Here is a 25,010-nt window from a genome sequence, read left to right as displayed (position 1 = left end):
AGCTGGGTGAGTAGCACTCAAGGCCCATGCGGCCCTCAGGTGTGGCGGCGCGCCCCACGGATTCTCGCCGCAGTGAACGCCGCAACTCCACTCCTGCCAATACAAACAGCTGCCTCCGAGACTCTAGTTGGTCGTTTGCAGCACCCCTCCTAGCGCCATGCCGCCGATCGCGCTCCGGTACTGACTACGGCCACCACCCGACGGCGGCGCTGTTGACCGGCCGGAAATCTCGCGCGGCCAGCGTACAGGAAGCCCCGGCACACTCCAACGCTCCCTCCCCACAAGCGTACAAGGGGTGAAAGGTGACCAAAGCGAACACTCCTTTCCCGCGCGTTATTTAAATCAATTGCGCGCTGGGCAGCCGCTGGGACCATCGGCGTGAAGGGGCACCTTATCCAGTCCTCCCCACCCCGCCTACCACATAACAATCCAAGGCTTCCCCCGCGACTGCCCCGCACACGACCGAAAACAACCCCGTACTGTTTACCTCCAAACGGGAGGGAAGCGGGACACGCTGTACCATTAACCCGCTAAACCAATATCAGACGTGATGACCCCGCTGAACGCGCTAACGCCCAAAACAGCGCTACCGCTAGGACCCGCTCATCTAACGGATACCAGCATAGCCCGGGCCTGAACCATTAAACCCTGCAAGTGTTTACGCGCTGACACCGCTCCCCGGCCCACGCAGTTCCCTGGGATAAACATTTTTTGCGAAAGATAGCACCGTGCCACCGCTAACAACTACTCGGCTCCCACGCTTATCGTGCCCTAAACCGCACACCGCCCACGAGCCCCAGGTCCTAGAGGGAGGCGTCGGATCGACAACGATTACCCGGAAACGCACGCTAACACAGAGGAGACACCGTGCAGCCACCGGAGCCCAGCGGGGCCAAAGGTCCTTAGTCCACTCACTTACAGTGCTCCAAAGGCCGCTCAGCGTCCCCCCAGCCCCCGACACCTCACCTCTGGGTCCGCGATGCCCAGGACGCTTCTACTATAGCCCGCTACCACACCGCCACTGCTTCGCAAGACTCCTCTGCCGACCGCAATTCAGGGTTCCACGACGATCGATTAGCCCCAGAAACCGCAAGACACCGCCGCCGACCGCGAATCAAAAGGGGCGACAGAGAGATCAATTCGCGTGGCCAGGAGGAGCGGCGCAGGAAGCAGAGGAAGAACTGGGGGGGATGAGGCGCCTAAAGGGGGGTCAAGCCTCGCCCATCCTTGTGGCAAGCCTCCCCAGGACAAACCCATTGGGGCCTCCCCTCCCCGAGGCGCGGCCTACTAGAGAGGCGGAGCAGGGGGGGGAGGCTCCGAGGGGCGGCCACTAGAAGGCTGCCCTGCTGAATGTCCCCCTGCGTGGGACGCGGGCAGCGGCATTCTTTCACTTTCACTGTGACCTAATTATGCACGTAACACTCGGGCAAGATCAATGGACCTTAAGGCAATATCAACATAAAATCATTATAAATTTACCACCATTGCACATGCATGGAAATATCCTTGCTGCACTGGTAGTAGTTAATGAATACTGGACACTGTACATTATATAATGCATGGGACTCTGCATGTAAAAATAAATAGGCATGGCACAATAAAGGACAGTATGTCTGCCATAGATGTATATGAAAGCATGTACTTTAAAAATAAATGGTTCTAATAATAAGCCCATTATCCAAATTCTCATTTAGTCTTCATATTATTGTCCAGATTGAATGTTATGCCCAGATTACGACTTCGACATAAAGGTGCATGTATCCCCGATCCACACAGAGGTCGAAATGCATTGGCATAATATCTGGGGAAGAAGTTTGAGATCCTTCTCTACACATAAGTGATACAACATGTGGATATAAAACAGTGATATAAGTAATTAAGAATAAAAAAATTGGTCAAAAAAAAGAGAAGAAATCAGAAAGGTGTCATCCCCAGAGGGGAAGATATTGAACGTTGTGAGCTGAAAACAATTTGGACATTTTACATCCTCACAAGTTTCACGAGAAGTTTGGATTGTGTCTAATACATTGTCTTGAGTTGTCATGATTTTTCTTTTTTGTTTGTTTGTAATTAATTGTGGCTTGATTTCTTGGATTTGATGTTGCACTTATATTGCAGATGAAGAGACCAAGATAAAAGGAAAAAAAAAAATCCAGAGAATATGTATAAAATAAATTATGAGATTAAATCTTAAGCACACTGGGTTCAAGTGGATGTTGTGTTGAAAGATTGTATGTGGATTGATGGCATCGTGGGGTATATAATTGTTGGACTATATTGCATAAATCCCTCCTCACAAATAGGCCTTATTGGATCATACCCCCTTTTTTGGTACCAATTATAAAACAAGCATTGGCGAAGCCAACAAGTCTCATTTATGCGAGAGCTCTTGGTTCTGTCAATGGTTTTTAGCCATATTGTACAACAGCATGGCTGAAAGTGAAGAAAAACTAGCTCTCTTTAATGTATGAAACTCATGTTTGCACGAGCTGTGGAAATTAGAACAAGCATTTGCAATGCAATAGGTCTCACATTAGTGAAAATGTTAGCTATTGGTGTTGCAAATGCTTTTTTTTTTTGTTTAAAATGATGACAGCAGTAGCATAATAAGAAAAATATATTCCTTTAATGAAGGAAAGGGTGCAGTACCACAGGTTGTTACTATGTGTCCCTGGGACACCCAGAAACAGCCTGTGGCACTGCACCCTTTCCTTAAGACCTAATATTGGAATTCCATTACCCAGTGGCGTAAGGAACAAGCACAAGCATTTCTACCTTCATTGGCGGAATTTCTTTTCTTATCGTAAGGGCTACAAAAACCTAATAAAAAATGCTTGCAAATGCTAGGCTAAGTATCCCTGTGCTAGCTGCATTTCCACTTGACTATTTTTCACTTTCATTCAAGGGAGCTAAACACAGGTCGAATATTAAAACTTTTGCACCTTTAGCCAAATATTTTGTGTGTCTAGGTTTGCATCTGTGCCCAGGGCTTTCAGTGGGCTGAGTCCGACCCGGTAGTATTTTAGAACAGACACTGAAACGGGTCCATACGGGGTCCTATATTCATGTCCTTAACTATACTGGGAAAAGACTATTTCCGAACATTGAATAATAAATGTTCCAGTAATCCATGTTAAGGAGTCAGTTTATGTTTATATTTCACATTTTAACTGAATCTAGGATTCCATTAGTGTTAGGTTATTCCTTTAGGAGTTGTCAAAAATAAGTCCCTGTTAGTGTACACCGTTCTAAATTGTAAACTGATTTGTATTCCTTTGGGAATGCCATGGAAGGTGTCTTTGCCAAAAGTGAAGAACCAATAAAATGGCAAAAGTCTGGATATGCAAAGACATTGGCAAAGGATCTTCAAATAGCGTGTCACCCTTGTAAACTTAAACTCACTTAAAGTAGACTTGTGAGCATGGCTTTAAGTGGGCCGGGTCCTGCCAGTGCTCAGCACCAGCAGTTCTAAAAAGCAGGTGATGAGACGGGTTCCTTTCGGGCTCTCCATTTTGGCCCTACTCTCGGGGTGAAAAAAAATTCTTAACTCTGGAGCAGTACCACTCTTCGCCGCCTTTGAGGTAACTTCAAAGAGAATCTTTATAGTTCTATCACAGTCTCATCATTTCAAAACTGAAGCATTTTCAATATTCTATAAAACGAAGCCAGAGTTGTTGCTTATTTATCTTATGCAGCTAACAACAAGTGACAAAGCTAATAGTCCTGGCTTGTAGGTATAATGTTACTTGTTGCATCATATATCTGGATGCAACGACTAAAACTGAAATTCCCAGTCGGGTGGCACACAATGCTAAACAGAGGTCTTTAGCTTAGGTGTTTTAAGCCATGCCTCTAATTATACGAGCCACGCCCTGTTGAAACCTCCCCACCCCCAGTTTTTTAGGTCTCGCCTGAGCCAGCGCTTTAGCGCTGCTCTCGCAAGAGCTTTTGTAAAAGGGGGACTTGGAAGTGCAAACCAGTGCTTTCAGGCCGCCAACTACAGTGCATGTGCGCCCGCCAGGCGCGCGCACCATTTGGCAGCTTGCGTGATGATTTCGCGGCCGCTTTGATGTTCTCAGTGAGCCGCGCGGCCACTGAGAACATCAAAGCAGCCGCGAAAGTGCACACCGTTTGCCACCCCCTCCCTTATCCCACTTCCTGCTTGTTATCACATCCTTGCTGTCTTGCAATCTTCCCCGTTATCTCGCTAAGCCAGTTTCGTTTTATGTTCCTGTTTTTCCCGAGCCCAAAACATGACTGCTTTGCAAGACTGCATTGTTCAGCTGGCACAAAAACACATAATCCCCAGTGCACAAGTATTTCAGAGGCGTGCAGCGAGCTGCTTAGACATCATTCCGTTTGTATTTCTGGCATTCAGACAGGAGAAGAGAGCAAAGCAATCATGTCGCTTCCTGAAGTGCCTTAGAAAGTGGAGAGATTTATTCAAACAGCTGTCTTGTACTCGAGATGCATTTCACCCTCATCTCTTCTTTGATAAAGAGCCTCGCTCTCTGCTCACTGTAGTTGCCAGCCCTGCTTTGCAGCACTCACTATCTGCACAGGGTCCGCTTCATTCAGGTGTGCTCGTCCAAGAAATATTCGAAAACTGTATGAACATTTCTTTCAAAACTATGAACATGTCAGGGAGCAGGACACCGTAACCGATATTTTGACACTACTGGAAGTCCCTACATCCTGTATTCACACACTGCCTCTGCAACCCATGCTTAGAAAAGGAAACACAAACACTTAGGTGATGGACTATTCCCTGAGGAAGCCCACCGCATCTGGAACAATTGAGGGTTCAGAGGCGTGCAGCGAGCTGCTTAGACATCATTCCGTTTGTATTTCTGGCATTCAGACAGGAGAAGAGAGCAAAGCAATCATGTAGCTTCCTGAAGTGCCTTAGAAAGTGGAGAGGTTTATTCAAACAGCTGTCTTGTACTCGAGATGCATTTCACCCTCATCTCTTCTTTGATAAAGAGCCTCGCTCTCTGCTCACTGTAATTGCCAGCCCTGCTTTGCAGCACTCACTATCTGCACAGGGTCCGCTTCATTCAGGTGTGCTCGTCCAAAAAATATTCGAAAACTGTAGGAACATTTCTTTCAAAACTATGAACATGTCAGGGAGCGGGACATCGTAACCGATATTTTGACACTACTGGAAGTCCCTACATCCTGTATTCACACACTGCCTCTGCAACCCATGCTCAGAAGAGGAAACACAAACACTTAGGTGATGGACTATTCCCTGAGGAAGCCCCCCGCATCTGGAACAATTGAGGGTCAAGAACCTGCCAGTTCTGACCTCTGCATCCAATCAATTTTCTTTCCCTTCACTTCTCCCATACACGTTTATTGTCAAATACACAAGTTAAAGCTATTGGCATTGTAAATGACAATGCCAAAAAGGCATTGTTATTTGCAATGTCAATAGCTCAAACTCGCGTACATGCGAGACCTAATGCATTGCAAATGCTTGTTTATACATATAGTGGGTATCCATCATTACGCGATGCCTAACTATATAGTGGCTTTGCTGAACCTGGGCATGTTTGGTATCAAACATGTTGGAATCATACCCCAACACTGTTACTGGTGTTGGAGGTATGATTTAATGCACTGGGGGCTCCTCCAGCAAGCCCCCAGTACTCCTGGTAATAGCCTTCCAGGGTCTGCCAGCAAGCTTGTGCTGCTGCCATCCCCAGACACGATTCTGCACTCCTGCTGCTGAGCTGAGCTCGAGCAGGGGAATGTAGAACAATAGGTTTCGTGTCACAGAGAGGCGTGACCATCTCCCAGACAGGACTTAGTGTATTGGGCTGGGGTGGGGCCGCTAGCCAGCGCCACCATACTGCTTTGAAGGGCACATTTGGTGCCCTCTTTCAATACACGAGTTGGAACCAGTTCTGGGAGCCCTTATCTCCCACTCTGGCGCAAAACTAGACAAAGGATACAGGAGTATTCTCCCCTCTTTCCAGCCCCTCCTCTGGGAGATACTCCTGAGTTGTTCTAACCCCTTTCTTAGGGTATAAAAGGGTTTACCTGTGGGTGGGTCCTCAGATTCATCGTGGGACAAGACTCAAGCCTGAAATCACGTCACTCTTCGACCGTCTGGCACTTGGACTTCGCCTGGAACCAAGAATGCATCAAGGAAGACTCCTGCTGCTCCTGGTCTCAATGTTCTGCAAGTTTTCTTCGACATTTGTGTCTGTGCTTCTTCCAGGATTTTCAACAGACCTGTGGGCATCAAGGAGACCCGAAGTTATCTCCCTTGGAGTGAAGGAGTCACTCTCCTGCATCTGCAGGCACCACAACAAAGCTGACCGGTCTGCTGCTCCTGACTTCTACGGACTTCGAGAGGCTCAGCAACATAGGTGGTGGTTCTGCAACTCCCTCGAAGCCTGAGCTGTCCTCTCTGTAATTTTGAGGCCAGTATTGCTTGTCAGAACCACTGGGACCGACCCTCTGTGCACTGTGTCGACTTGCTGTTGCCAAGGCTTGTTGGCTCTGCACTCCAGAGATCTTGGTGCTACAAGGGGCTCCAACCTCCAGCATCTCTTCCTGCCAAGATCAGCGTCCTCACTACATCCTCTGCAACGTGGGCCTTCGTCTTGGTGCTCTAGGTCCTCTTGCGACTCCTGTGCCTTTGGCCTGTGGGTCCTCTTGAGGGTCTTCTCCTAATTCAGTTGGCTCCCCTGCTTGCTCGGGGCCTGCTCTGACTCTCCTACACTTGGTGAGTCCCTTGAAACTTGCAGGTCCCAACGTTGCTCCTTCGTCGTTTTCCACGACTGTTGTTGCTGCCAAGACTAGTTGGTGCTCCCGCCGGACACCAACCTTCTGGTTCTCGACTTCCGGCGTGGTAGAGCTCATGCAGGCTCCTAGCTTTCCTCAGCGTCACCTGGTCCTCACAGCTGCAGCGACAAGGTCACCTTTTTCACTCCTGCATCATCGTCATTGGTGGACATTGCTCTTCCTTGCCTCCGTACTTTGAGTGGCATAGACTCTGTCCCCTCTGCTTGCAATTTCTTTTCTTCAAGAATTCCCCCTGGGATTCCACTGGGCTCTTGCACAGTCTTCGCCAGCGACATCTTTACTGAAGCCCTCCATTGTGGCCTACGGCGCTTTCTGCCGTCACTCCGAACCTATGCACCTGGCTTCCCTGGTGTAGGTATCCTGCTTATTGGGGTATCCACGGTTGAGGTGATCTCCAACCTTCTGTCTTCCATGGGGTTTCTTCATGGTCGTCTGGGAAGGGTCCTTCTTCTTCAAAACTGAAACCGCAACTTTTCCGTTGACTTCTATTGAGTAAGTGGCAGTGTTTCCACTCTGCACACAGTGTACGTGGAGTTCCTGGGTACTTACCTGGAGTGGTTCCTTGTGTCCCCAGCTTTTCTGAGTCTTCTGATCCGAGTCCCGACTTCGGTTGCAGTTCGCATTCCACGTTCTTACTATATGGTTTGGTCTCCCCATGGGGACCACTGTGTTTTGTGCTTACTTACCAGTTTGCAATTGAAGTGTTTGCGGGTAGGTAAGAGATATACCAATGTGTTAGTGAGTGTTGTGTAATAAAGAGACATATTTTTATAACTACACTGTGTGGTTCTTTTTTGTTTAACCTACACTACATGATTAGATCTGGTGAAACAGGCTGCTTAACCCTCCTTCTGGACTAAGCCTGAAGGCTTCTCTCCACAGCTACCAATTAGAGTACCTTCTATGGTTGTCTAAGACATCTAACATCTCCATCAGGGTTGTCTGGATTAGTGCAAGGTGCTTCACTTGAATAAGTGTGCACCATATCCTAAGCCAGCCTCCTACAGTAGTGTTCGGAAAATATCCACATCAAAGGCAAACTCCCTGGCAACTGGGAAATCTGGTAATAGGAGCAGTGCCAGCTTACAACTACCTTGGGGTCTGGCTCTCTGAGAGAATAAAGTCCAACCATGTTATCCACACACTGAAGAGACTAAGCAACCGCCTGTTAAGTCCAATTGCAAAGCCAATGCTGACAGTCTTGAAAGCAAAACTGATGCCCGCCATCAACTATGGACACCTGGCTTTTCCAGGTGCCCTGGACAGGCTTTTAAATGCTGCACAGGCTAAGGCATACAAGGCAGTTCTGTTAGCCCCGCCGCATACCACAAAAGTGAGGTGGAAGTTGGAGGTTGGCCTTGGGAGGTCAGATTTGGCGAGTCAGGGGGACCTAATAAAGTTTTTCATTAGGGTCTTGCGAGCGCCTGAAGATTTACTCAAATACTAACTGAGGAAGATTTTTGAGGAGGAGGGCTCCCCCCTGGCAATCCAGGCTCGACTGGGTAATTGGCAACTTGAAGATCTAGGCAGAAAGCCTGCACTCCCTCGTCATTCCTTTTTCCGCCTGGAAAAAAGCGGAGAACAGGCAGGTGTTGGTAACCTAATTCGAAAAGGATTTTGCAAACTTTGGAGCAAGTCCCTTCACAGTGCCATTGGACGCATCATACATCTTGCGGAAAGCACAACCTTACTTTTATGACTCTTTGTCAGTCCTGGCACGCAGGAAAATTCTCTATATGCGAAAAGGAAATTCCCTTAAAACATCAGACCTTACGGAGCTGGGGTATTGCACTCTCAACTCCTTTGCCACCTACAAATTGGCCATGCCACAACTTCATGCTTAGCCAAGACTGAAGAGATCCTGACCTTTAGCCCACTTGAGGTATATATTACTATGTCAAAATTACCACAAGGGGCCGAATATCCTCAATATACAAAACTTTCATTCATCATTAACACACCAGATGTGTGTACCAAGCAGAGAGAAGCATGTAAAATGTGTACAAGCCCTCTCGAAGGCGAGGAAAGGACATTTGCGGGGATGGCGTCCAGAGAATCTGCAATATCCATGGGAGACCACATGATACAATTTAAGTATCTGCAAATGATTTACTTTACAGTGAACCGACTATGGTGAATGCAGAGAAGTTCAGACCCAACATGTGTCAGATGACAAACCGTAGAGGGACATTTCCTTCATACGATCTGGTAGTGCAGGATCATTTGGCCTTATTGGGAAGTCTAGGGACTGACAATCGAACTACTTGCAAAAATGAGCAAGCATTGATATGGGACGAAAAGGCCTTCAAGTGATTTGGCTTAGTTCTTGCCAAACCAGATTTAGCCTAGAATTGAAGAAGTTGAGCGGCCTTGAGTGCAGAGATGTCAAAAGCTAGCCTAGACACATGTGGCATCCTTGAACTCCAAATATATAAGGAAGGCTAGGGGATGCCCCCAGAAGCACCTGGAAATCAAGGAGAAATGGTTTCATTATTGTGGTTGGATGGGGATGCGAATCAATAGCTGATCAACAACTGAATTAATGTTAAGCTAAGAAATTCATAGGGATTTAGAAAGTTAATTAAACTAAAGTAACCGCTGAAATGTGTTAACAAGATTATATGTACAGAAAAGCATGTACTTGTGCTGATTAATGACATGTTGAAAGTATGTTTCCTTTGTTTATGCAATATAAATATAAACATGCCAATAGAACGTTTTATAAAGAAAAAACAACCTGACTGAGATTTACTCAAACATTTAAAATACTTCTAAGGAAGAACAGCTGGCAAAAACACAATCTGGTAAATACAAAATGAAGACCCAGCTTAGCCCAAAAAAGTTAAAATTGTGCTAAAGAACAACTAGCCTTAATGCAAACACGATTAAAGGGAAAAAATAAAACCTTGAATTTCGCACATTTTCACTTGTGTTGCTGTTGGTGTACAGTGTGCCAAAAGGAGAACCGATCATCCCTACAATTAAGGTGGCGCACTGGTTGCTAGTAAAGTGGGGTTCATAATTAAAGGAACTTTCAAGAGCAGGTCGTGATGGTCTCTACTTTATTCAGGAATTTTTGACCTAGAGGTAAGCGCGATCCCTTTCAGTAGCAACTGTACAGGTTGATTAATGATGTCACACAACAGATAAGTGTGTCCAAAAAGAAATTAGTCAGTTGGAGGAAAAAGCCAATTTCATTAAAAAAAAACGTCTAAGGAGGTGGTAGGCTAGCTAAGGATGACAAAAAGGCAACACAAAAACCAATGACCACAGAGCAGCAACAAGGCAGGAAGGGAAAAAGGAAGGAAGGAAAAACAAATCTAAGAGTCAGGAGAAAACTGAACCTTAACAAAAAATGGGACAAGGGGGAGCAAAAATGAAAGGGACAAAAAGGTAAGCGAGGGGTTGAGGGTCTGTAGCACTGGCAAAATGGAAATCGAAGCATGGTGACAAACTATTCCATCCAAACTGAATCTTTTTATACCAGAAGTAAGCAAGAAAGTGAATATGAGAAATCAAAAGGTAATAATGCCTTCTTTAGTTGGGCAATATAAACACAACACCATGAAGACTGCCATCTTCAGTGGGTTGATGTCCATGTTCTTCCTCCATAATGGCACTGACAAGGCACAGATGGGCATATTTACAAGGGCTTTTCGCCACAGAAATAGCACTTTTTGTGACGATAAGCCCTTCCTCTTATTTACAATGCAGCGTTAAGCCACCTAAAGTGGCTTAACGGCGCGTTGCAAATAAGGCCCCCTTTCACGCTACACTAACATGAAAGGAGCGAGCCATTGGTGTTGTGATGGGCCGCAACACCCATTGATTTTCACACTGCCCCCTATTTACAAGGGTGACATTAATATGGGGCAGCGCCAAAATTAAGACCAGGTTTTACGAGGAGAAATGATTAATTTCTCCTAGTTTTTACTGTTTCTATGTTTGCTGAATTGTGCAGCACACATAGAAACAGCAAATTGCCACGATCATGTGCAAGAAGGTGTTCCTTCCTGCACATAAACAATCTTTTAATAAATGACAATTTGCAACTTCTATGCTTGCTGCACAAATGATTGTTTATGTGCAGGAAAGGACACAGTCCCTCAACGCAGGCACCCTTGAACTACGGCGCAAGGGTGCCTGCATTAGTGCGAAGCAGCTGAGAGTTTAGCGTCAGCGATAGGGAATATGTTGGGATGTGCTGTACCATTGTAAATACGGCACATCCCTACGTTTTCAGAATGGTGCACCATGACGTTAGCGATTTTTGTTTAGCGCCACGCTTCGCCATTCACTTGTTAATATGCCCCAGAGTTTTCTCAAATGGTGCCGGCAGCAAACACCCTGTGCGAATCGCTTCAATAGAAATACCTGGAGAGAAACCCCAGAGATGGTCTCTCTCCATTAATCTCTTTTTCCCAGCTTTTGGCAAAGAAGAACTTCTGCTGCATCTACGGCAGGAGATGGGCCTAGGTCACAACATGCACTGCAGTTCCAATTACCTGCAGGGAGCCCAACCCTAGTCCTCCACCATGAATAGGTTAGTGCGCCATGGAAAGAAGACCATGCCATTAGCTCCTCTTCTAAGATCCGTGGGTGCAGAGACTGCAGGGATTCTAGAACACATGCTTTGAGGCATGTTGGGTTGTACATACATTTTTATGTTCTTATGTTTGTTTCATATTTACCGTGCCTTTCGTTCTTGTAAGGAATGCTGCCACTGTGGGATTCCAGAATGGAAGGTAAGGCTGGGGAGGAATGACAGTTGTGCTGAGAGGTTGATTAGTCCTGCGGTTGTTGCTCCTGTCTTGTTGAAGGAATATAATAAAGATTTGAAGTTATTCACGTACCTACTTTTCACTGGCGACGACGAGGTACCTCCTTCAAAACGTCCACGCGTGCCTGTAATTCACCTACCGGAGCGACGGACCTAATTTGAGTTGTCGAGGTGGTGAGGACTTTCATGTTCCGATTAGGCCTAATGCAAACTGCACTTTGCAGAGTGGTGCAGGTGAGAACATTTTCAAGTTTAAGCTATTTTCCATTTTGCCTCTTCCTCGCGCTCAATTCATTGTACGTCATTGACATCGTGACGTCCACCACTACGTGAACACGATCCCTGCTAATTGCCTGACGTCTCTACGTTGCAATCCACTTTGCGTCTTCACGCTAATTTCAACCTTTCTGCTACCACGGCAACAAGAGACACGCACAGCAACAGGAGACGCGCACGGCAACAGGAGACGCGCACAGCACGTTGCGTCTTCACGCTATTTCATTCCTTATGATACCACGACAACTAGACGGGCTTGGCAACAGGAGACGCGCACAGCTGATTTAAACATCACTGATGCGCACAGCCATTTAAAGTCATAGCAACGTTGCGATTCAATTACACAGCAAGGCGCACAGCTGATTTTATCATCGCTGATGCGCACAGCTCATTTAAAATCCTCATTTAATTGTCAATTCCACAATTCACGCGCACAGCTCATAAATATCGCTGATGTGCACAGTTCTCCTTCTTTCAAGTTCATACAATTGTTCAACATTCTATGCAAGGATTTAACACATATTCATGAACTGTTTTTCAGAATTATACAATATATATAATTCAATATTTATTAACTTTGCATTTTTCTTAACATTTCTGGTATATTTAAAAATTTACTAACATGCAGCAATCCTTGTCACCTCCTCCTGCCTTTTCACCGAATCATGCTTCTCCTGAGGTGGATTGGGAAAAATGGAAGGAAAGCTTCGAGGCATATTTAGAAGCTCTCGATGGTGATTCTTTCACAAGCAAGAGAAAATTCGCAATTTTAAGACATTGTCTTGGTTCTGAAGGTCGCACTATTTTAAAACACACTCCTAAAGTTTTAGTTTTGTGCATTGAAGGTGAAGGTGATGCTGTTGAAGATGAATATGCTACCGCTATTAAGTCTTTTGATACAAGATTCAAAACCTGTAAGAATATTACATTAGAAAGACATAAATTATATAAAAGAGCGCAACTTCCAGGAGAATCTGCTTCTACCTACGTGGGCGCTTTACGAATTCTAGCAGACTCATGCAATTATAAAGCATTCGAAGAAGAGATGACTAGAGATGAACTTGTGGAAAAAACTAATAGCAAAAAAGTCCAAGAAGCACTTTTGTCAAAACCTGAGTTGACATTACAAAAAGCTTTGGCGATTGCTACTGGAATGGAGAGTACAACTTCGTACTTAGAAGAAATATCAATTTCAAATTCTAGTGCACCAGCACCAAATGTTTTGGCTGTTAAAAGCAAATACAAATCTCAAAAAGAAAAATCACGCCAGAACAAATCTGGAAATTTGAGCAAATCTACACATATCACCACCAAACCGACAAATAAACGTTGGGAGTGTTACCGTTGTGGCAGCACTTTTCATCTTGGGAGCGCAAAATTTTGTCCTGCTTTGAATAAAACTTGTAGCAAATGTTTTAAGAAAGGTCATTTCACCCACGTTTGTAAATCAAGTGGTAAATCATCTGTTAATCCTGATCCTTCGTCCCAAAAAGTTCTAAATGTCGAGCAACTCACAGGTGAATCTTCTTCAAGTGAGGAGGATCAAATTTGCGTAATAACAGAATGTCAAAGCTCTGATGTTGATTCTACTGTATCACAAGGAAGAAGACGACCTTTATGTACCTTATCCGTGAATGGAAAAGAAATCAAGGTGTTAGCTGACTCTGGATCTCCATTTACGATCATAAGTGACAAAATATGGGAAGATTTGTTTCAAACTCAAGATATTATTTTAGAACATTCATCTGTTCATCTCATTGCTTATGGTGGTAAAACCATTGAAGTATTTGGCGAATTTCATGCAAATTTGTGTTTCAAAGGCAATAATGCTCAAGGTGTACTTTATGTAGCTAAAGTTGATACGTGTTTATTAGGGTGGCATGACCAAGGTAATTTAGGGATCATTTTGGATCCTAATGATCCTGAACAAGTCATTTTGAAGAAAGATTTAGTCTGTATACAAACGGTAAAAGAAAATGTATGGGAGTTAACATATCCAGAAATCTTTAATGACAAATTAGGTCTAGTTAGAGGATTCAAACACAAATTTAAATTAATTGATCACCCCAAACCTGTAATACACAATTTTCGCAAAGTACCCTTGGCTTTACGTAATGCACTTTAAAAAGAATTGAAAAAACTATGCTCAAGCGATGTCATAGAACCCATAGAATCTTCCGATTGGGTTTCACCCATAGTTTTAGCTCGCATGGCCAACGGTTCGTTGCGCATGTGTGTTGATCTTCGCTATCTTAATCGCAATACCTTGGTTGACCAACACCCTTAACCAAACATCACTGAAATGACTTCTACCCTTAACAATGGTGAATACTTCAGTTTACTTGATATGACATCAGCCTATCATGAAATTGATTTACACCCTGATTCTAGGCATTACACTGCTTTCATCACCCCGCAGGGTTTGTTTCAATACAAACAAATGCCTTTTGAGCTTGCTTCTGCGTCAGCAGTTTTGCAAAGAATTGTGGAAAGCATGTTCAAAGATACTCCCGGGGTGATGGCGTTTCAGGATGATGTGTTGGTTCATGGTTCTAATCAGATTCAACACAATGAAAGATTGCGTCATGTTTTTTCCATTCTTAAAGAAAAAGGTGTCACTGTAAGTCTTGAAAAATGTAAATTAAATGTAACCTATGTAGATTATTTAGGCTATAGGATTTCTGCCAAGGGAGTTGAGTCTAAATCTAGTCTAGTAAAGGCTATAGAGGATGTTTATGCAGCTAGTGATAAGGATCAATTAAGATCATTCATGGGACTCATTGAGTTTTATGCTAGATTTGTGCCTAATTGTTCTGAAAAAACATTCCATATGAGAAATTTACTTAAAAAAAATGTCATTTATAAATGGAATTCTGAATGTGATGAGGAATTTTACAAAGTCAAAAAAGAAATTGCACATGCTATTCCTCTCAAACATATTGACATCAACGATCACACAATAATCATGACTGATGCCAGTCAGAAGGGTCTCGGTGCTGTTCTCATGCAGCATAGAGATGGCAGGGATGAGGTGATAGCTTTTGCGTCTAGAGGCTTGAAAGGTGCTGAAACTACTTACTCTGTGATAGAACGCAAAGCTTTAGCCTGCTGGTGGGGGATTGCTCATTTTAAACAGTATTTATGGGGCTCCAAATTTACTGTTAGAATGGATCATAAACCTTTGGTTCAACTCTTTACCACCAAAGAAGGAGATAAAGCCACTCCTCGTATTGCAAAGTGGCAATACAGATTATTAGAACATAATTTTGATGTAGAATATATTCCTTGAAAACTTAATATTTTAGCTGATTGTTTGTCCAGGATGCCAGGAAGTACTTTTGACGTGGATGTTCATGACGATAAAGAATTTGAGTCAGAAATCTTTTGTTATGCATTAGCTCATTCAGATGGAGCCATTTTAGAAAGTGAATGTAGAGATGCGTATGATACTGATTTGGACATTAAAAAGATCATGAGTATAGTTCGTACAGGTTGGACCAAAGAATGTTTGAATTATTAAATCATCAGTAAATGTAAGCACGTTTTTGATGAACTCTCAATTGTAAATGGGCTTTTGTATTGCTCTTCTTTACTTGTAGTTCCTTTGAACATGAGAGTCAAAGTTCTTACTTTAGTCCATGAAGACCATATTGGTATGCTTGCCATGAAGAGAAGGATTAGAGAGCAGTTTTGGTGGCCCGGTCTCGACAAACAAGTAGAGCATTTCATTAGAGACTGTTTACATTGTGCTGTAAGTGACAAGTATCAAGTGACAGTACCTAGTCCTGTCCAGGCTGTGAATGTTCCTTCCAAACCTTGGTCCAAACTGTCCATTGACATTATTGACCCTTTGTCTTTGTCTGATAGTGGCGTTGTGGAATATGGTATAGTTGTAATAGAATATCACAGTCGTTGGCTGGAGTTGAAATTTGTAAAGGTTCCCACTACTTCTTGTGTAGTGGAATTTCTTGAATTTTTATTAGCTAAGGAAGGTGTTCCAGATGAAATTGTCTCTGACAATGGCTGCCAATTTATCTCTTCGGAATTTGAGAAATTTGTAAGCTTCATGAATATTAAACACACCAAAACCTCACTTTATCACCTTAGGAGTAATGGTCTTGTAGAGAGATTCAATAGAGTTATTAAGGACAATATACAATTATCTAAAGCCAGTAGTCTAAATTGCAAAAATGAACTTAAAAATTTGTTGTGGGCTGTACGCACCACCCCTAACTCTGATACAGAAGTTTCTCCCTTCATTTTACTAAGGGACCGCCTTCCATCTTCCAAATTGTTATGGAAGTGGATGGGTGAGTTTAGTCTACCGGTAGATAGGATAAAAGAAGTTGGGAAGAAAAGAATAGAGGCCCAAAACAAGTATGTTCAAAATAGTTCTAGAGGGCTTAATGTGAAAGTTGGTGATTTGGTTAGAATCAAATGTGCTCGTATTGTGCCTAAGGGTGCATCCAAGTTCTCTGGTCTTAAGTCTGTCGTAAAAGTTAACAAAAGTGCTGTACAATTAGAAGATGGAAGATGGTGGAACAAAAACAAGATCTCTGTTTCCAAATCACCCCTTCTTTTGATGCATGATGATTCTGCACCTCACCACAGTCAAGGTTGAAATGGCTCATGGTTCCAATACCCGTGTTCCTTCTTCCAGGGTTTCAAACGTTCCTAAAAAGTTTCATGATTACGTCATGCATTAACATATTTGATTTGTATGTTCTGCTTTCATTTGTTTTCTTTTGCAGAGGAGGAAGATGTGTTGGGTTGTATACACATTTTTATGTTCTTATGTATGTTTCATATTTACGGTGCATTTCGTTCTTGTAAGGAATGCTGCCACTGTGGGATTCCAGAACAGAAAGTACGGCTGGGGAGGAATGACAGTTGAGCTGAGGAGTTGATTAGTCCTGCGGTTGTTGCTCCTGTCTTGTTGGAGGAATATAATAAAGATTTGAAGTTATTCACGTACCTACTTCTTTTCACGGCATCAGTTCTTTGTCCGTTTCGGGCAATGCTCCTATGTATATACTACAAATATAGCTGAAGCAAACATATTCTGTGACAAACCTCCAGGTACGAGCTGTGCCATCACTTTTCACACGAATAATGTAGAAGAGTCACTGTCTGTGCAGGAACCTGTTTTTGGTAGCCATTTCTTGCTGAATTGGAAGGTATGCTTTCATTTTTTTCTCACCAGAAACTGTGGCCAGTAACTATGCCTCTAGCATTCATGCACTTTGTTTTTTTCTAATATGGCATCACAACAAAAGTCACAGGGGTGGAAGTGGTAAGCCAAAGGTGCTAAGGTAGAATTTAGGGAATTTGCCACATGTTTCTCAGCTAGAAGCAAACTCTATGGAAAAGTAGTTTAGAAATAAGTAGGGTGCAAGGAATAACAATATAATGTTTGTCTAATCCATTGTGACTGCCTGAGACACTGTTTTCATTCTGCTGTGCAGCGAATTAGAAGCATCACAAAAGAGGATCAACATTTTGAAAACCTTCAATCACTGCCCTGCAGCATCTCCATCACAGTATGTGTTCTTTGCCATATTTCATTAAGTGTTGCAGATATATGTAGAGACTTTAATTAGAGACGTTGGCTGTTTCTCACTAAATAGGATTAGCGAGATGCATCAGGCATTGTACTGCATAGAAGTCAGTGGAAGTAAACACGCCTTTTAAATGTAGACCAATACTTTGAGGAAGAACAGATTTCTATACTGTGATACATCTCACAAAATGGAGTCGATGGTGCAAAAAACAAAGGCTAAAACTATTTTCAGGTGTATAGTTACACTTCAGACAAAGGAGGACAAAAGAGGTGGCAACTCTAGAGAGTAAGTTTCTATCAACACCAAGATATCTCAAGGATCACTTGAAGACATGGAATATAGTACAGAGAAGAATATATGCCAGGGAATCAGAAATCATGGTCGATCAGAAGCATGACATTGAGATACACAGTGTTGAACAAAACATGGATGTCATAGGTGATCAGTGGGGATGGACGATTTGTTGTTCTAGAGGATTAGGTTCATGGACGATCTTCCTGTAATGAGATGGCTTTTGCTGACACCTTTGCAAGCGGATAGGGATGGAGATGCCTTTAGGTCCTGTGGCTGAGTATGCACTGATGGGGCTAAAAGGGAATGACTAGAGCCTAGTCATGGTGCATAAGAATCTGGGCGCAGCCAGGCGTGAAAATAATTGATGGGTGATCCTCCAAGATAGAGTGTACAGAACAACTGATTGAGCCAGGGAGCATTAGGCATGGACTAGTGGGTTAAGAACAGTAACATGATTATGGCCAGCCATCTTGGTGAGCGTACATGGAGGTGAGCAACCAGGTTGAAGAGAACCTGAGTTACAAAGTTTGAAAATCTGGGTAGAAAGAGGCTTTCATTGCAGTCCAGTTTAATTAGGACTAGGGGGGTGATTAGATTTATAACCGAGTGGAGTGAGAGGGGGACCGATTTTGCAAAAGTTGAGGAGGTGGGCTCAGGCAGCCATAGCAGTGGCAGGGACAAATTAGGAGAGCCACAGATGGCAATCAAAGTAGATTTTGGTTTCTGGTGCAGGGTGATGAGATAATACCATCCAGGGCACAGGATGGAGAATTAAGGGTGATGCTGTGTGGTGATGGGAGTGATAAAGCTTTACTAGAGGCTAAGTAGAGGAAAGCAGGTTAACATGACCCAAGGTTCTTTATAGTTACCATGTCAAAGCCAGCCAGCATCTCTGGAAATCGGGCTTTTAGTTGGATGGCAGCCTGGATTGTGTCTTTAGCAGTGTCCTTATTAATGAGCCTGGAGGAAAAAAAATGTACAAAGATATAATTGATTAACAGGGGGTGTATTTTGTAATAAATACATTCCTTGTTTCAAGAGTAGTTACCCATAACTGTGGAGAAGTATGGTGGAGGAGCTGAAGGATGCCTGTAGACTCAATGTGAAACAGGGTACCTTTCCACAGTGCAACAGAATATCTTTACCAAATCTCTGCAAGGCAAGGACACAGGACCCCTACATCCGGTATAAAGAGGTGCCCATCATCAATACTGTCTCTGGGGTCAGTAATATACTACTTGCAGAGCAGAAAAAAAGCCTAGCATTCCCTGACTCAGGAGTGAGGTATGTCCAGTCACTCCTAATCAGCGCAGTGGCTAGTTCTCTACTAAGGAATACTCCAGATCCATCCTACATAGCCTTATGTACAGACAAGCTTCTGTGCATCCGCCATCCAATATGGGAACGGTTCAAAACAGCTTGCCTTAAAAGTGAATCCTAATGAAAAGGACTCATTTGGGGGTTAAAAATAGTGTGTGATGTTAATAGGTAAAGAATATAAATGTTGTCAGAAATGAGGACCAGTTTGGAGTGTCCCCCCAGTTTTTGCCCCCATTTTGACTACTAGGTGCTATGTTTCTGATTCTGACTTTGCCCTGGGCTCTGCTAAGTAGACCCAGAGCCTGTTCTCTTTGTAAAACGTACATGGTAATTTGGTATAATTGCAATTGGCAATGACAGATCCCTGTAAGCCCCTAGTATATAATAAGGTAATGGGGATTCAAACACCTATAAGTCCCTAGTATATAATAGGGCAGGGAGGTTTAGAGGCCCAGTACATTTTCCTGCACTGAAGTGTGCATTACTGTGGTGACTGCTATCATTTTAAAAGTGATACCAAAGGGGATGATGAGCCTTGCAGGCTGCTTTTAAATTGAAATTATATTCAAATTCAACCGTGTCAAATTGCGATTATTGGCAAACTTTTTCTAACACAATTCGAACATTCCTGGCTAGTGGCCAGATCAACATTCCCACATGCTACCCTCTGCTAATTCTATCACAGTGTCTCACAGTGCTGGAATGATCGTCAGTTGAAGCTCATCACTAGCTCTTGATTCATTGGAATTTACAAAAATACAAATAACTAAGAACCCCAACTCCCACAACCTCCTCCCCTGCCCCACCGTGGTGGAGAAGCAATACCCATCTTTACCCTGCTGCTACTCTACTCCGGCTGGTGGAGTGTTGTATTCTCGTGCAGTTTCAGATTTGTGCCATTCCCTCAGTAGCTGAATGTCACCTGTATTATCTCTATCGCGGGATTTAAAACTGAAACAAGTGTAGACCTCGCAATGTGGGTGGACATACTGCAAATGGGAGCCCCTTTGTAAGATATGACACAAGTGGACCCCACTTATATTCAAAATTCTTATATTCATCTCTAAAAATGTCAGACATTCGCTCCCAAATTCAACTTTGGATTAAAGGTATTTCAGAAGTATTAATCTACCCTATTTTTACATATGTCACCCCTAAAGTCTCCCCTAAGTGCCATGGGGTATGGTGCCTTGTAACTATAAGCAGGGACGTTATAAAATATGTTTTATAAGCCCTGGTGAGGGAAAAACTGGCAATTTCCTTTTTCCTCATTGTATTGAATTGTTCCTTGGGCTAACATTATAATATTTTACTTAAGTATTAATATTGATAGGAGCCGCATAAAAATGCACTTCAAGGTATGAAATTAATGTTAAGATGAATCCAACAACTTGCCACTGTTAGATTTATAATAACTATGACAGAAAAGAAGTTATTAAACTTTTCTGTGTGTCCCAAAATCCAGCCTTTCAGCTGCTCTCTCATGATTGTCCCGCGTCTGGCCAGGCTGTTCTAGTGAGGTGTGAAAAGCCCTGCTAGAGAGACAATGGGTTTCCTGTGGGCGGAGAAGTATAAGCTGCAGAGCATATGACAGAAAGGGGGTGAGGGGTAGCCAAACTGGTCTTCAAAAGGAGAATGACACTTTAGAACAACACAAGGTGCCCCCCACATCCTGCCACCCCAGCCACACACGAGCCCCTGTAATTAGATTAGGAAGAGGGTTATAACGGGAATGTTTAGGAAAATTATTCACACCAGTAGGTTGGGTTGGCCTAATCCAGCTCCTGTGGAGAGACTTTTTTCATTTTGGATTTTGAGAGAAGAGTGCTTAGTCAAAAACACATGCGCTGACCATGATTGAGGAGACGATGTGCATAACCAGTTAAAAAGGGTTGGAAAATGGTTCCAAGCAGTCTTGAAGCGAGAAAAAAGGACAGTTTGGAGTAAGTGCCGATGAATAAAATAGAGTCACTACTTCTATGTGAGACTGATGGCTCAGCGAAAGAGAACAATAAACATGCTCACCAAAAACCAGGGGAAAATTATCCTCAAGTTCAATAACACGACTTCAAAAATTCTTACAGGGGGCGAGTATAGCGATAGAGTGAAGCTCGTCCACTAGAGGGAGTACTGAATCTAAAGTTAAATAATAAAAACGAGAGGAGTTAGCGTTTTAATTATTGAGCATATTTTATAAGGCTTATGTATGAAACATGAGCCAAATCCGATGGAACGGATCTACCTGGGGTTAGCAATTCAAGGGTTTTCTTTGTAGGTGCTTCTAGGCAGATGAGTAGAGATTATAAGCCTAAAAACAAGAAAACACACGGACTGTCAATGAGCTGTTCTAGGAAAGACTCCGGATAAGACACGACAGACATAATTAGTGAGGTGGGCCACCTACTTGGTAATTTGAAAAAAGGCACCTCGCTGCTCTGACTGGGCGTGCAACCTGCTTCAATGCTGCAGAGTTGATACGACAATTGTACGGGCTTGGCCGCAAGGTCTGGGAGCAAAACAAAACAAATGACATTAGCGTTCGAGGGGAACGCGTGGGGTTGGAAATACTTATATTTAGACAATGACACCGGTTGACAAAGCGCTTACCGTAGGAAGGTTTCCTAATAGTGTGATCATTCGTCTTAACTCGCTCAGGATACATGGGCGGCTGAAGGTTCTCCTCTCCCGGTGGGCCCCTCTCCGTAGAAAGAGAAACGAGCAGCCTAATAGTACGCAGCTGCTTAAGTACCATTAGGGGCAGTGCACAAGCCGCGTCATAGTGTAATATATAAAGAGTGGCTATGGACTCCACCTAAGACATCGGAACGGAGTTTTCTAAATTAGCAACAGAGATTAACTGCTAAAGATAGCACTGTCAGAACTGACATTCGCCAACAAACCGAGGTGGGGGCATCTCGGATCGCGTAGTCAGTGACCCTAATCAAGATAGCTCTGGTGATAGGTATGAGAAAACTCCCAATGGAATTCTATTAAAGCCCATCAGCTTGGCAGAAGACAGGGTAGATAAATCAAAGGGGGGGGGGGGGTACTGCAGATCACGGTAGGACATGATGACGAAAATTCGTCTTCACAGACAGATAAGTGGCCATATCATGATGCTTATATAATTGCGTTTTCCCAAGGTAATTCCTCATTTAAACCCCTTGTTTTAGAGTCCAAAAGGTAAATCCAAAAGACTTCTCGCTTTTTTCGAATGCGAGTACTGTCAGTGCCCTTTTGAGTTCGGACCTTTTCTAAGATAGTCCAACGTAGGTCCTTGTCGGTGTGTTTGGACTCCATCCAATGTTTGACCAATGGCGCTGTAAGGTTATTCCGCCTGATGTTAGACTTGTGTTCCCCTATGCGTATTTTGCATTCTCTGCCGGTCTCTCCTACATAGGGGATATCACAGGGGCATAAGATGACATATATACAGTTAGATGTTTTACAATTTGTCATCTCTTTGAGGTTGATTGTCCTGTTGTTAATTACGATGTTGTCATCGACAATGGCATTAGGGCATGCCTGGCAGCCTCCACATTGATAATGTCCCAAAATAGGGGTATTGCCTATGATGGATCTCTGTGTCGCAATATTCCGTTCTGGTAGTTTAGCCCTCACCAATATGTTTTTAAGTTTTTGTTCCTTCGAAATGCGAAGAGCGGTTTGGGAATCCTGGGTATCTGATTGTCTAGATTTAGAAGATGCCATTGTGAGTTGACAATTTGACGTACTTTATGGTTTATGGATGAGTGTTTAATAACACAGACCAGTTTTTCCATCTTGTTTTCTTTCTCCTTGGGGGTGAACAACGTATCCCGATTGAAGTATCTCGCTCTCTTGAGAGCATCCCTAACAAGCCTGTTGGGATATCCTCTTAGAATGAATTTTTGTTTCATTGACTCTGCATGCAGGAGATAATCTTTAACTGAAGTGCAGTTTCTACGCAGTCGTAAAAACTGGCTGAATGGTATACTCGATTTTTGGCTGTTGGGATGAAAGCTTTCAAAGTGGAGCAGGGTGTTCCTAGAGGTAGGTTTCGTGAAAAGTGAAACCTGTAGTTGGTGGTCTTCATGTTTAACATAAACATCCAGAAACTCTAGTTTTTCAACACTGCTTTGTGCCATAAATCGGAGATTGGAGTCAGCTGGATTAATCCAGGAGATAAATTCATTGAGGGATTCTTGGTCGCCGCTCCAGACGAAGAATATATCGTCAATGAAGCGTGACCAGTGACGAATGTTCTCATAAAAGGGGGCCACCTCGTTGTAGATGTTTAGATCTTCGAAGTGTCCCATATACAGGCAGGCGACACTGGGCGCACAGGCTGCCCCCATGCTAACTCCCTGAACTTGATGATAAAAATCACCATCAAATTGGAAAAAGTTTTCTTCCAGGACAATTTCCAAACATTGGGTCAGGAATGTGTTGTTATGTAATGATGTTACTGATTCGATTTTGTCCTTAACTACTCTCAAAGCATCTCCTTGTGGAATGTTAGAGTATAGGGACTCAATGTCCATGGTGACTAATATTTCTCGTTCAGGATCATATTGTAGGCCTTCTATTTTGGAGATGAAGTGTCCTGTGTCCTTAACATAAGATTGGAGCGTGGTGACCAAAGGTTGAAGGAACCGATCAATATATTTTGAAAGTGGTTCTGTCGCCGATCCTATGGTGGATACAATGGGTCTCATTGGGGGGTCCTTCTGATTTTTGTGAGTTTTGGGAACTCCATAGATAATGGGGATCCGAGTATGTGTAGGGGTAAGATACTCTGCTTCTTTTTCGCATATTTCTCCCCTCTCTACGGCTGATACAACCACTTGAAGGATTCTACGTTTCAATCTTGGTTCTGGGTTGGTAGTGATTTTTAAATAGTGCCTGGGTGACCCCAACAGCGAATTCATTCTATCCTTATAGTCACCAGTGTCAAAAATGACTATGCCTCCCCCTTTGTCACATGGTTTCAATGTGATATCTTTGTTGTTCTTTAAGATAGAGAGGGCATTCTTTTCTTCCCTAGTGATGTTATTGGTAGGAAAGGGTACAAAGGTCGTTATTTTTTCAATCTTGTTGAGGACGGCTTTCTCAAAAAGGTCTACTTCTTTACCAATTTGGTCAATGGTAGGTGTAAAATTGGACGGAGGTTTGAGACCGGAACGATTCCCATTGTCATCAGTCACATCTCTGTTCTGGAAAAAAATTTTTAGTCTGATTTTCCGGAAGAAAGCATGCATGTCTGTCATGAATTCAAATTTGTTCATCGTAACTGAAGGGACAAAGGAAAGTCCTTTGGTAAGTAGTGTTTCAGTGGGGTCATCCATCGTATGTGTTGATAGATTGAACACTGGGATTTTGGCTATGTTCGCCAGTATTGGTTCTGGCGAGTCCTGATGTATCTTTGTGGTTGAGCTTGTTCCTGGTATCTCTGTTGTTGGACTGGTTCCTGATATTGGTTTCTTTGATGAGTGTTCTGATATTGATTTCGATATTGGTTTTGAAATCGTGGGCGGGATCCGCCCCTTCGGTTCCCTAAAAAACGGTTCTCCCTTTGGTATCTCTCCGCGTCTGATCTGTATTGGGGGGTTTGATAAGATATAAGTATGTCCAACCCCACGCGTTCCCCTCGAACGCTAATGTCATTTGTTTTGTTTTGCTCCCAGACCTTGCGGCCAAGCCCGTACAATTGTCGTATCAACTCTGCAGCATTGAAGCAGGTTGCACGCCCAGTCAGAGCAGCGAGGTGCCTTTTTTCAAATTACCAAGTAGGTGGCCCACCTCACTAATTATGTCTGTCGTGTCTTATCCGGAGTCTTTCCTAGAACAGCTCATTGACAGTCCGTGTGTTTTCTTGTTTTTAGGCTTATAATCTCTACTCATCTGCCTAGAAGCACCTACAAAGAAAACCCTTGAATTGCTAACCCCAGGTAGATCCGTTCCATCGGATTTGGCTCATGTTT

The 25,010-nt window shown here is 43.5% G+C and overlaps 1 protein-coding gene across 1 annotated transcript in view; it reads right to left on the bottom strand.

Moving 5' to 3' along the window:
* LOC146854824 (adenosine deaminase 2-like) overlaps positions 1-25,010 on the bottom strand; it is a 551,112-nt gene that overhangs the window by 217,198 nt on the left and 308,904 nt on the right. Inside the window, exon 5 of the mRNA XM_085652184.1 lies at positions 18,597-18,687. Within this exon, the coding sequence (XP_085508310.1) occupies positions 18,597-18,687 (91 nt within the window). The remainder of the gene's footprint in view (positions 1-18,596; positions 18,688-25,010) is intronic.

Source organism: Triturus cristatus, chromosome 4_1, assembly GCF_964204655.1.
Source record: "Triturus cristatus chromosome 4_1, aTriCri1.1, whole genome shotgun sequence".
NCBI classification, from domain to species: domain Eukaryota; kingdom Metazoa; phylum Chordata; class Amphibia; order Caudata; family Salamandridae; genus Triturus; species Triturus cristatus.
The sequence above is the reverse complement of the archived record's forward strand: the minus strand, read 5'-3'. Positions and strand labels throughout refer to the sequence as shown.